Genomic DNA, 14,041 nt, shown 5'->3' on the forward strand with positions numbered 1-14,041 from the left:
GGTCAGCGCTACTGAGCCAGTGGCCTCTGAGCAGAAGTCCATTCAGCTGACACCACCCGGATAGAGAAGCCCTGGAAGCAGGGCATCGCGGGTGCTGGCCGCAGGAGGAACGCTCCCTTCACCCAAGAGACTGGCAGCACAGCTGGATGGTAGACCTTCCTGGGAGATACCATTGCGAGCAGCTGAGTGACAGTGAATTGTGGCTAAAAGGGGCGGCAAGGGCAGTGGCGGAGAGAATGTGTCACTGGGATCAGCGTGGCTATTGCATAAACAAGCGAGTGATCACCTCTTGCCCTGAGATTCTCTTGAGAGAGAGGTGTGGAGAGGACAGAAACCCGATCATAGCTGAGGATTAACCATCCTCTAAATGATTCTTGTAATATTTTAGAGCCTTTCATTAGCTCTTAGGTCAAAAACACAATCTGTAGTCGTCTCAGTTTTTCCCTGTGGTGGTACTGAGGATCAGACCCAGGGTCTTGAGCTTGCAAACCCAGTGCTCTAACACTGAACAACTAACTATACCTCCAGCCTTGGGATACCTTAACAGTTTCTAGGAAGGCTGTAGCACTGATAATCTGATCTGTTGGACTTTCCTTTTCTTTTAAAAACTTCGTATAGTTTTATTTTATATATTTTAGTGTTTGTGTGTGTGTGTGTGTGTGTGTGTGTGTATGTGTATGTATTCCATGTGTGTGCAGTGCCCACAGAGGCCAGAATTGCCTCTGTGAGCTGGAGTTACACACCATTTTGAGTTACCGTGTGGGTGCTGGAGAGAACAGGGGACCAGCAGACTGCAGGCAGAGCGTGGAGTGCTACAGCTGGAGTGCTTGGGTGGGGGCGGCAGAGGAAACCCAGGGCTCGGCAGACTAGTTCCAGCTGGCTCTGAGATGGCTGAGCTTTGCCACTTCTCTGAAGCCCACTGTGTCACCGTTAAAGCCCCTCTCATCTTCAGCAGCCTGGAAGCTGGTTACAGGTTAAGGCAGAATCTATTAAAGAGACTCCTATCTAGGAATCCATCGTTTATGGTTCGTGGTGATTTGTCTCCAGCTGCCCTGAGTTTTAGAGTCAAGCTATCAAACATCTTTGATTTGTCCCGATTTGTATTTTGTAAGTTCACACACCGTCTTCCCAATGTCCTGATCACTGTTCGGTATTTACAGGATGAACGTGGACAGGAACTTGAATGTGAATTCCTTACTTACTGGTTTTTTAATAGACTGAGCTTTTGCTTGGGATATCTCTTCTGTAGCTCTTTCTCAGTTCATTGTTCCCATGCTTGTATTTTTTAAAATCAAATCTATGTAACATTTCTGTAACAGTTGTCATAACCAAAGGATGATGAGGTTGCTTGACTGTAAAATGTCATCTTACTTTATGTCATAGTCTGCAGGAGTTGAGAGGACGGTATAACTGGCAGACAGTCAGTCGTTCCATTACAGTAAATACCGAATTTTTAAATTACCAATTAGAAGAAGTATTGAACTTGATTTTTGTGGAGGAAAATACTTAGTTTTTAGCGGTCAGCTTTTTAAGAGAATATTGTTTAATAGTTTTATATGTCTGTATGGTGCATTTGGATCATGTATACTCCATTATCCTCTCTTACTTCCTTCCTACTCCCATTGAACTCCTTTTTTCCAACATGTTGCTCACCTACTTTGAGTGTGTGTGTGTCCTACTGAGTTAAGATGGCTTTCATGAACAGGATCGGGGTTAGTTACTGGAGCATGGCAGTCTATCAGTGGTGACACAGCTGGAAAAGATGGCTTCCTCTCCCTGGTAACCATCACCCTCATGGAGGGGGGGTACCTCCCAAGCCCCTCGCCCATTAATAACAGACTTGTTAAAGGGCCTAATCTCATGTAGATATTATGGTGGTAACCATGGTTACTGTAACTTCAGGCATGCAGTGGTCATGCCATATCCAGGAGACGGCATTTTACAACACACTTCTCTATTTCCTGGTTTTACATTCTTTTAGTCCCTTCTTCTGTGATGTTCTTAGAGCCCTGGAGGGGTGATGTAGTTGTCCTACATAGGGTTAACACTTGATATTCACTTAATTCTCAGCACTGTACTAGCGGTGGGTCTCTGCATTAACTGCTTTCCATTGCAAAAGAAACCTCTTTGACCAAGACTGAAAGCAGCACGAATTAGTCCACGGGCGTAAAAATAGACATTTGGACTGCTCAGAAGGCAGCTTGACGGCATCTGTTTAGCAAAATAACAGAAGTAGGTTCCCTGCTTAGGGCCTGCGACCTCCTCAGCCTTGGACTTTTGACCACCAGGTTTCCAGTACCAGATATGAGTTCCCATAGGGAGCAAACCACGATTCCACTCAGAAAGAGGCTGGCTGTCCCCACAGCAGCCAGGCCATTGTTTCACCGTCTTATTTAGCACAAAATGCCCCAGCTAGGTGAGAGTGTTGATGATTCTTTCCCTAATTCAGCCTGCAGAATTTAGACTTGATTTTAAATATCTCATAGAGCAGAGAATTTTAGCAAACTGTTGTTATAAAGGAAAAGCTACATATTTTTTTTAAAGATTTATTTATTGGTTATATACAACATGTTTTCCTGCACACCAGAAGAGGGCGTCAGATCTCATTACAGATGGTTGTGAGCCACCATGTGGTTGCCGGGAATTGAACTCAGGACCTCTGGAAAAGCAGTCAGTGCTCTTAACCTCTGAGCCATCTCTCCAGCCCAAGCTACATATTCTTAATTAACCTTATATTCAGAATAGCTGAAACAATTTTATTGCATGTGCCATGCTGAGAAATATTTTATATTTTAGACCCTAACACTAATTTAGAAAGGTGTCTGGTAAGTGACTGAAGCTTGAGAAGTCTGTCCTGAGGTCTTATCTTTTAATTGAGGTACTAAGGAACTTCCCAAGGAACTATACTTTTTTTTTAGAGGATTTAAACAAAATATCCTTAGCATTAACTAGAAGCTATAAAATTATAAAAATGGATAATCTTAGTTTAAATATTTGCAAGTCAAGTGACACGAATTGTGCTTTCAAGTTTCTTTTGTAAGATCTACCTCCCCGTCTTAAAGAAGGAAAGAATCTTAATTTATCCTGATTTGTGAGTGACTCGGAGTATATAAATTTCAATTTTGACTTATCATTATGTGTAATGTCTGTCTCAGTCCTGTTTCATAGCCCTTTGAAAATTTCAGAAAAGTTGATTATAACAAATGATAACCCTATTAGGAACAGGCTTTGTGAAGAAATAAAAGACAGGATGTGGGGCTAGCTGTGTGACTGTGTATCAGACAGATGTGTCTCAGGTGGTGGGCACAGCAGCTGCTTTGCAAACCTTTGTAAAGCTTGTTTTATTTTATGAAAATGTATCTGAGCCACATAAGTGAAATAAAAGGCGAGCACCAAATGCTAAATGCGGCTGCTGAGTTTGCGATCAGTCTTTGTTGTCTCCCTGGGAACTCTTGGTAATTTTCCTTGCTTTCTTTTATTTTCCAATTGAAGTCTGTCTTCTGAAGAACAGCAGAAGAAAACGCACACACAGGCTAATGACTGACTTTGCCTTCTCCTTCATTAGCTCATCGCTGGGAAAACAGGCCAGATTGACTACCTGCCTGAAGCTCAAGTCAGTTGCTGTTGCCTGAGTCCTCATCTTGAGTATGTTGCGTTTGGAGATGAAGATGGAGCCATTAAGGTATTCAGCGCGCGTCCTCACAGCTGTGGCTAGAGCTGTCCAGCTAGAACTGACCCTATGCTCGGCCTTGCTTTGCACACCTGTACACCAAGCAGATCTTTCTGTGGTCTGGTAGCGATTGTCCCATAGACTGACCATCTCAACCTGGCTAGCGTCTCCTCCCGCGACCTTTATTGCTGCTTCTCGAACTTTCTGCGTTCCTTATTCTTATTAGTTGTTTTATACATGGTTTAAAAAACTAAACAGGTTTAACCAATTACACAAAAAGCATTTCCCCTCTTAGAACTAGCCATGTGATGTCATTTACAGATTCTTGAGAGTGTCAGTCCGGGGCCCGCTGTGCCCACTCTCCCATCTCCGTTTCTGTATTTGATGTTAGGTGTGTCCGTTTTTACCACCTGAAATCCTGAACTTACCCAGGAAGACCAAATAGATAAAAAGAACCAGGTACTGACACAGAGAAGGTATTATAATGAAAATCCTCTTGTATAAAAATATTCTGACCTTATGCCATGCAATGCTCATCACAAAAGCACTTGTTATCTAGTTATAAACCTTTTAGAGAACCTTGATTGGTCCTTCTCATTTCTCCTCATCTAGGCCTTTGGGATTGTTTTCTAATTTATTGAGACCTTGGCATTAGCCACATTCATTTTCCCATGGGTTGTTTTTCATAAGGGATTACCCAGATGTCCTCCAGGTCAGATACCCCCACAGGAGGAGCCTAAGGCTTGGACACAGTGGGGAGCAGGTGATGTCAGACTTCTGTGTCTCCCTCAGCAGCTCCAGCGTTGTGTATCAGTTCAGGCTGTGGGCAAGTGTCTGACACCTGTTTGTTAAGCACAGGATTGTTGCATCCTCACAGATTTCCTTAGTTTCCTCTCAGCCTGTGTTTTGTATTTCTGTGTCGTATTTATTTTGAATAGGTCCTTGCTTTCCTTTTTACTTGTGTTGCCAACTCAGCATCTTCCTCTTTCTGTTTTTACTGCTTTAGTACTTTGAAACTGCCTTTCAGGTAGTTAACTAATAAGAAGAAAAACACCTCATAAAACATGTAAACTTTGGGGCTGGAGAGATTGTCCCGAGGTTAAGAACACTTAACTCCTCTCTCAGAGGACTTGGGTTGATTCCCAGTACCCACATGGTGACTAACAACTGCCTGGAACTCCATTTCTAGGGCATGAAAATCTGTTTTCTGACCTCCACAGGCACCAGACTACATGTGTACACTTACACACGTGTACACTTACACATGTAGTCTGGTGCCTGTGGCAAATAATACTCACACTTGTAGAATAAAAGCCAACCTTTAAAAGGTTTAAAGAATCCATATATCTTTTTTTGAACATTCTTAGCTTCCTCCAATCCTCACATCACATAAATTCTGAACTGTGTGACAATACCAACAGCTATCTATTTTAGTTGATTTTTAATGTTTAAAATTGCCATTTCAGCCGGGCAGTGGTGGCATATGCCTTTAATCCCAGCACTCAGGAGGCAGAGGCAGGTGGATCTCTGTGAGTTCAAGGCCAGCCTGGTCTACAGAGCGAGTTCCAAGACAGCCAAGGCTGTTACATGGAGAAACGCTGTCTTGAAAAACAACCAACAAACAAATAAATAAAAATAAAAAAAAGGCAATTTCAAATGGCCCTGCCCACCAGAACTGTTTACTGTTCCAGATGTTCTCAGACATCCAACATCTTGGATATTGGATACTGTGATTCTTGTTTTACAGATGTTTACAGATGTGTGACCTCCTAATTCTTGCAACATTCCTAAGTGGCAGAGCCTCGTAGTCCAGTATAAGTCTGTGAAGGAACTGATCAACAGTCAGTGCTACCCTGCTTTCCTTATAGGAACACTGACTGTCCCACTCTTTTGAGAAGGCCCCAGTCATACAATTCCTCTTTGCCTTTTTTTTTGTTTGTTTGTTTGTTTTGTTTTTTTTGGTTTTTCGAGACAGGGTTTCTTTGTAGCTTTGGAGCCTGTCCTGAAACTAGCTTTTGTAGACCAGGCTGGCCTCGAACTCACAGAGATCTGCCTGTCTCTGCCTCCCGAATGCTGGTATTAAAGGCGTGTGCCACCACCGCCTGGCTTCCTCTTTGCTTTTTTGAAGGCTTCTTTTCCCCCCAACATATGGGTTAGATTTCTAGAACCTTGTGTTACAGCATCATCTAATATATCTTTTTAACTTGGGCAAATAAAAATACACACATGCACAAACCCCCATATGAGTTCCTTTGAGTATTTTTGGTATAGTCACCATGTTTTGAGTCTGTGTTACAACTTAAAGATTTTTATGTATGTGTGTTCAGGCCACAGTATGGTGTGGAGATCAGAGGCGTTGTTGAGGCATCATGCTTCCACCATGTGGTGCTAGGGGTCAAACTCAGGCTCTCATGTTCACACAGCAAGCCCTTTATCCCTGGGTCCATCTCTCCAGCCCTCTTACTACTTTCTAAATCTCTGTATTTGGTCTTTTAAAGGCTCGCTACCAGTGCATTGTTCCCCAGCCTCCCCATTTCTCTAGCTTTTTCGGCATCCTCTGTCTCATGGGAATTTCTGATTTTGATGAAGAGTTTGCTTTGTATCATCCAGGATTTTTGTCCTTCTTATTTTTCATAAATTGCCATTTTTATTTTGGAGGTTGAGCCCAGATGGTCACGTGACGACTCAGGTAGCACTCAGGAGAACCCTTGGTTCCTACTGCCATTGGCCAGCCTAGTGCATACTTGATGGGGGCTGGGGAGGGTAGGTGTGCAAGGCACATGCGTGTATACCCCGTGGGGGTGTCCTGCCTAAGTGCCGCTTAATTTCTTTATGTTGATTTTTTTTTCGTGGTTTTCTGTTTTGAAGATTATAGAACTTCCAAACAACAGAGTGTTTAGCTCCAGGCTCGGGCACAAGAAAGCTGTGCGGCACATCCAGTTCTCAGCTGACGGGAAGACGCTGATTTCAAGTTCTGACGACTCTGTGATTCAGGTGAGAGGCCGAACAGAAGAACACTGCTGAGCTTGGTCGCCTCAGCCTTCCGACTGGACACGTGGGGCTCAAAGGGTCTGTTGTAGAATATCATTTCAAGGTGTGTTACTTTCATTTACGCTCTGGAATATTTGTTTAATGATGCAAAGATGTGTTTGAGTAAATACAGTCCACCTGTGGTCTCGAGGTTGCGGCAACAACTAGCTGACCGGAAGTCGTAGGGAGGAGCCAGGTGGAGAAGGGTTTATAATGAGGGGCGAGGCTGAGCACGAGGACTTCTTGGGAGACGCGAGGATGCGAGCTGGGTGAGCGGCTTGCTGTCCAGCCTCTCTGGGGAGCAGGATTCTACCTGGCCTTTGAGTCTGGAGTTCTTTAGTGGGACAGCAATTTAGGTAAGTTCTCTTAGTAGTGTTGGAAGAGTCGGTGCCTGAGAGAACAGAATGTCTTCTGCGGCACTTGCGGCCTAGCTGCTGCTAGTAGCAGTGGAGTTGGAGTTGCTGACTATGATAGCCATAGTTTAAAAGGCAGATGACTAAGAAAAAGTCAAGAGTCCATTCATGTTGCATATTTTTTTGTGGGTGTGGCATGGTGGCAGTGCATTGAGAAGGTTGTTTATTTTGAATTAAGTATTCATTTGAATTCTTCCTATCTTGATATTCATATTTATGTGTGTAAATATATTTTTGCCACATTTATATAGCGTCTTTTATTTTCATTTTTTGTTTGTTCCTTCTTTTCCTGAGTCAAGGCCTTGCTGTGTAGACCAAAATGGCTTAGACCTTGCTTTGTGCAGCCCAGACTGTCTTTGAACTTTTAGCTGTCATCCTGTCTCTGCTACGTGGGTGCTGGGGTTGCAGACCTCTCCAACCATGCTCCACTCCAAGTCATGTGATTTTATTAAGAAGAATATTTATTGTGGTAATAAACTTGCCCAAAACAAGTGTAGCTTGCTGTAATTATGTATACTGAGACTTTGAGCTTACTCTATATTCTTTTAAAATCCACTTTTTATTAAGTTCTAGTATACATCAAATCTGTGAGGTTACAAGGCTTCCTGTGGAGATTAGACTTATTTTTCAGAACTACTACTGGTGGCTTTTGGATATTTAGGTATTTTTAGGTCCTTGAGATCTTGTCTTTTGATGTTTACCTTCATGCCTCCATATGGCATTCTTGTAGTGCTATTTTTAATTTTCCTCTCGGGGAGTTGCTGACTTCTCGATAGTGAGGGTTTAGTGTTTGCTCTCCTCCTTCCTTTCCTGTCTTCAACACATGTGCATGCAGACGTAACCCAGAGCCATTTATCAGACCCTCCGTCACAGCAGTGACAGAATTGTGTTTAGACCCTAAGTATCATCACTGTGACCACGCAGACTGTGTACTAACGGGTATTATGAATGCAGTTCCTGTCTTTCTTTCTTTAAGATTTATTTATATGTATCTAATGTTCTGCCTGCACGTGTGCCTGCAGGCCAGAAGAGGGCATCAAATCTCATTATAGATGGTTGTGAGTCATTGTGTGGTTGCTGGAAATTGAACTCAGGACCTCTGAAAGAGCAGCCAGTCCGCTTACCCTCTGAGAGCCATCTCTCAGCTCCTTCTTGTGTGTGTGTTTTAATCTAAGCTCTTACTTTGTAGCCAGGTTGGCCTGGAACTCCCGATGTAGTGTAGGCTTGTTGGTCTGAACTTGGTGTCCTCTCGCCTCTACTTTTTGAATGCAGGAATTGCATGCGTGCACCATCACTCCTCATGGTTGCAGTTCCTATCGTTTTATAGTTTAGAAAAATTTAGTCTTTGATTCCATGTGGCTGGACATTATTTCACTTTAAAACTTTTTCTTAAAGATATTGCCTCATTTTTTCCTTAAGTTCCAAAATTTATATTAGAAATTTAAAGTCATTTTGATTATTTTTTTGTTTGTTTGTTATTGAGACAGATCTCGCTATGTAGCTCTACCTGGCCTAGAACTTGGTGTGTAGACCAGGCTGGTCTTGAATTCACAGAATCCACCCGCCTCTGCCTCCCAGTGCTGGGATTAAAGGTGTGCACCATAATTCTCGGTTTTAAGTCTTTCTGGAAGATTTAGAATCTTCTCTGTGGATTTCATGATGATGTGCCTTCCATTATTTTGTTCATTTTGGCAGTTCCTTTCAAGGAAACTTACTCTTAAATTCACATTTTTCTTGAATTATTTCTTCTTTTCCATTTTCCTTTTCTGGTCCAATCTGATTCTCTTTTTGTAAAACTCATTATTCAAATACTGGTTCCTAGGCCAGTCCTCTTGTTCTCGGTTTTGGCTTATTGTTTGAGGCAGGGTCTTTATAGCCCAGACTGGATCTGAAGTTACCACGTAGCCAAGGATGACCTTTCTGATTCTTCTGCCTCCATTTCCTGGGTTTAGACATGTGCCACAATATTTTTCTTCAGTTTTTTAGATTTTTAATGCTCAAGAATTCTTTTTTTTTCTTTTTTCTTTTTTTAAAAGATAGGGCTCACTAGGCAACTCAGTAGGCACCTCAGGCCCACTTCAGTCTTGTTACCTTGACCTCAGAAAGGTCCACCTGCTTCCGCCTCTGAGCACTGGGATCAAAGGTGTACATCACGGCTCCCTACCCTAGCCAGTGTTCTACTTTTGGAGTATACTCCTAGTTTTATTTAGTACATATTTCTTGTGGAAACATTTAACTATGCCTTTAAAAACTACTTAAAAAAACCAATCTTGCTAAGTGTGTCTTTATGAAGGTGTAGGATTGGAATGAAATTTGGCTTCAATACAGAAATTGTATTATAAGCTCCCATGATTCTTCTTTATTAGCTGTGAAACTCGTATAATAATCGCACTTCTTTCTCTCCAGATGTCTTTGAAGTGGGGGAAGTTTAACTACATCAGATAAATCCTGTTGGGACTTTGTATTCGGGCTGAGCTTAAATTCATAAGGTTTTATGACCTGTTTGTAGATATTCTTAGCCAGAGGGAGAAGTCATTTTTAGAATGAGAGCTATTTTTAAAAATACAAGTTATACTTCATCTTCTCTTTCTGGACTGCTGAGAATGGTTTTTACATATACAGGACTTTTAAAAGACACACCCCAGGGAGTCATGTGCGCTCATGTGGTGGTCGGGGTGCAGTGAGCTGGAAATCTTTCTCTTCTATCACATGAATTCAGGCTGAGAGGCTTAAAAAATAGGGGATCCTGCTGGGTGTGGTAGCGCACAATTTTAAACCAAGCACTTGGGAAGCAGAGATGGAAGATCTCTGTAAGTTCAGGGCCAGCCTGGTCTACAAGGTGAGTTTCAAAGGAGCTGGGGCTACATAGAGAGACCTTCTCTTTAAAAAAACAAAAAAACATAAAAAAATCCCAACAACAAAAAGACTAGGGACAGCTTCATGAATTTGTATGCCATCCTTGCACAGGGCCGTGCTAATCCCCGTATAGTTCCGGTTTTACTATGTGTGCTGCCAGAGCAAGCACTATTTACAGGGTTTAATAGGTCCTATAATAAAACTCTTGGTAGAGATTTTTAAGAAATGATGGTTTGAGGGTTTTTTGTTTGTTTTTTTTGTGCTGTGATTTTTTTTTTTTTTTAAGTCTGGGTCTCATGTCACTCAGGTTGGTCTTGAACTCACTGTGTAACCAAGGCTGGCTTTGAACCCCGACCCGTCTGCCCCTTTAAGGTTTAAGAAATCTAGTGTTTATTCACTCCTGCTTTTGGGTCTCTCTATTGGGGCTTGATGGATAGTGTGGGTTGGCTTCACACTTGTGGTCCTTCTTCCCCAGCTTCTCCCAGTGTTTCGATTATAGGCATACACAGCCAGTTTTTTTTTTTTTTTAAAGAACGTTGAACTTTATTTAAGCAGTTAAAAATTCTGTAGTGTGTACTCACAAATATTCTTGCTGATGGTAGGCATCTCTAAGTTCAACTTCAGCGCGGTCATTGAGTGCAAGTAGGACCTTGTCTGTCATTCCAAGATGATTCAGTTAACTGGGTGTGAGTTCAGCTGAAAGCACCACTGTCATTGGCCTGTCCGAAAGTGTCTTTGAGACAGCGGTTGGCCTCTCGGAGGTTCTTTGTCGTCCATGTGCAGGAAGGCTCTCTGATTTCCTCAGGTAGACAGCAGCAGGAGAGCCTGGCCAGGAGGAGCCCAGACTGTCAAGACTGGAGGAGTATGAAGAGCAGCCATTGATCCCCAAGTCTGCTTAAGCCCAGAAAGAAAGGCGGTAGCCGGGACATTCCTAGTGGAAATGGTTTAGGGTATGCCTTGTCATACGGGGTGCCCTGACATTTTGATGTGATTTGGGGAGCCGGGAAAGTCCATGTTACCCCACCTTACCACAGTCCCCAGCATACATCTGGCCCACCCGTGCGCCCTCAGAACACTGTCACTTCCAGCCTCTCCCTGCAGTGACATGTTTGCACACAGCAGATCCCAGTCCTGGTGATCCTACTTCTGAGTATGAATGCCCCCGACCAGAAGACAGGAAGAGATCCAGAGCCACGGCCTGGTGGGGGATTGCTGCCGTGTGTGGCAGAGGCTAAAGGAAGGGAGCTAAGGCTTGGCACTGCTTTTATAGTTTTGTTTAAACCTGCTAGGAAAGGGCTTGAAGTCACCTCTCCCCTGTTTGACAGTCGCTCACACCAGAGCCAGTATGTCAGTAGTGACACACCTGTGGTGTCTCACGCCCCTTCTCGCCATCAAGAACCTCATGGGACACAGGATCCTTCTGCAGAAAAGCTTTAATGCCCCTTGGGAGAGCGAGCATCAGCCAACATGGCGGAGACCCAGATATGAAGGAACCCATCCCTTATATAGGAAAACAATCCTTGCTTCGGACGTGTCACTCTTGGATTGGTCAACTATCCATTATCCCAGATGATGCCTCGGGAGTAGGCGGGAACTCAGTGGAAAGTTACCGAGCACATGTGCGTTCAACTGGCGGTGAAGCCGGATGTCAGCGCCATTTTGTAATGGAGAATGTGGCTGCGGCCCTCTACACTGTGGGGTGCTGGGGCTGCTTCACGGATTCATGTTCTTTTGCAAGCCATCTCATTACCTGTATTCACTGGACTTTGACACGTGAGACTGTTTCTTTCACTTTTTTTTCCTTTTTCTTTTCTCTTTTCCTATAATACATCCAAACCACAGTCTCCCCTCTCCCCAGATCCACCCCTTAGCTTCCCTTCAGGAAAGAACAGGCCTCTCAGGATATCAACCAAACATGGCATAACGAGATTGAATAAGACTGGGCACAAACCCTCATGTCATGGCTGGATGAGGCAACCCAGTAGAAAGAAGAGGATCCTGAGCGCAGGCAAGAGTCAGACGACTCTCCCATTGTCAGGAGTCCCACAACACCCCAGGCTAAACCAGCACAGCCTGTTTGCAGAGGGCCTGGCCCTGACCCAGGCAGGCTCTGTGAGCCCCTGAGCCCTGCTTAGTTGATTCTGTGGGTCTTGAAGTACTTTACTAGTTTTATTATTATTATTATTCATTCACTGCGTTTGAAAGTTCTCAGTTTGTGAATCATTCATTCTTTGCTTTTCTTCAAATAATTTATCTTTATTTTAAGTACATTGATATCTTGCCTGCATGTCTATCTGTGTGAGGGTGAGCTGAAATTGCAGACTGTTGTGAGTTGCTATGTGGGTGCTGGGAATTGAACCCAGGTCCTCTGGAAAGCAATCATTGTTGTTAACCATCTCTCCACTCCCCCCCCCCCAACTTTTAAAGAGTCATTTGTTTTATTTTGTGAGTCCTTGCATTTATGAATGTGCGCTATGTGTGTGACTTTGGAAGTCAGAAGAGGTGTTGAATCTCCTGGAAATGGAGTTGCAGATGGGCATGTGTCCTTTGCAGGAGCAGTACTCGGAACTGCAGGGCTTTCTTTGCAGCCCCACCCCCTCTTGCATGCTTTGAGTGCTGGCCTTGGCCAAATCATCTCGAAGGAATCATTGTTTTGAATTTGACAATACTTTTGCTTCAGTAGCTAATATCTTTGTGTAAGATTTTTTTTTATGTCTCATTTTGTAGATTTGCTCATGGCAGATCCTTGTTTGAGTCACATTTGCCTTGGAAACATGTTTGCTAAATTAATTGACATCAGGAATTTAGAAGGCACGGAACACTGTTGCTCTGATGTAGTGACGGATGTTCTGCATATTGACATGACATAGATGTCTCTGTTCACTGCTGTGCCTCAGATGCTGTTGGCATGGTTTCAGCTCTTCTTTCTTGCTGTGGTCGAGAGCCTCCTCCCCAAGCTGCATGTGAACTCATAGTGCCTTTTGCTGCTGCTTCTATTCTGGGAATTGCATTAGGGGCTGTCTAAGACTTTTGAAGCTTGAGAACCTGTGTTTCCAGTTGTCTGGCTCCCTGGACCTTTTGGGCAGGAGGGCGAACGTCACAGGGGCCAGAGTTTGCAGGCTCACTCGATGTCCAGGCTTGTAAATCTGCAGATATGTAATTGGGATAATTTTCTCTGGAAAATTTAATCAGGCGGTGAGCTCACTGACATAGTGTACGCTTTTTTTTTTCCCTGTCTTGTGGTTTAATTACTCTCTAAGCAACTGAAGAAAACAAATTTTATTTAGGAGAAAAAGTGTTATTTTGCCCCCCATTAAGCTAATTAGCTTCAACTTTTTCTCTTTGGAAACACAGAGACAGTGTTCTTTGTTATTTCTCTGATTGAAATACTGAGAAGATAAAAGACTTTAGATGAGAGAACACATAGTCTTTCCAGTGGGATATAATTGGGGAAGGTTTATAACAGACTTATTTCTTTGATATTCAGGTATGGAATTGGCAGTCAGAGGACTATATCTTTTTGCAAGGCCATCAAGAAACAGTGAAGGACTTCAGGCTCCTAAAAAATTCAAGATTGCTTTCTTGGTCGTTTGATGGAACAGTGAAGGTAATTTGAATTCCAGATTTTTTTAAAATATATTTTTGTTTTTTAAGTTATTTTGAAAATACTCTTTTTTTTTCAAAGTTTATTAAATTATAAAAGTTTCCATTTCCGCCCCCCTCCCAATGAAAATATTCTTTAAGTGTATTTTATTTTACTGTGTGCATGGCTTGCTTGTATGTCTGTGCACCACTTGCGTGGCTGGTGTCCACGGAGGCTAGCAGAGGACATCAGATCCTCTAGAACAGGAGTTACATGCAGATGCCTGTGCGCTGGGTGCCGAGAACTGAACCCAGGTCCTCTGAAGTTATACGTGTGTGTGTGTGTGTGTGTATGTATATATATATGTATGTATGTATTTTGAAATAGGATCTCATTATATAGCCCTGGTTGGTCTAGAACTTGTTCTGTAGACCAGACCAGGCTGGCCATGAACTCAGAGCTCCTGCCTTCTGAGTATCTGGGACTAAA

General features: G+C 43.1%; 1 protein-coding gene and 1 non-coding gene across 2 annotated transcripts in view; one reads left to right on the plus strand and one right to left on the minus strand.

The window, feature by feature from the left end:
• Positions 1 to 14,041, plus strand: part of Apaf1 (apoptotic peptidase activating factor 1) — a 71,086-nt gene that overhangs the window by 46,077 nt on the left and 10,968 nt on the right. Inside the window, exons 21-23 of the mRNA XM_048418247.3 lie at positions 3,566 to 3,682; positions 6,539 to 6,664; positions 13,457 to 13,576. Coding sequence (XP_048274204.3) covers positions 3,566 to 3,682; positions 6,539 to 6,664; positions 13,457 to 13,576 — 363 coding nt within the window. The remainder of the gene's footprint in view (positions 1 to 3,565; positions 3,683 to 6,538; positions 6,665 to 13,456; positions 13,577 to 14,041) is intronic.
• LOC125390127 (U6 spliceosomal RNA) lies at positions 10,036 to 10,138 on the minus strand. The gene has a single exon (XR_007228660.1). It is a non-coding gene; the product is annotated as a U6 spliceosomal RNA (small nuclear RNA).

Source organism: Myodes glareolus, chromosome 26, assembly GCF_982192425.1.
Source record: "Myodes glareolus chromosome 26, mMyoGla1.1, whole genome shotgun sequence".
In the NCBI taxonomy this organism is placed as follows: Eukaryota; Metazoa; Chordata; class Mammalia; order Rodentia; family Cricetidae; genus Myodes; species Myodes glareolus.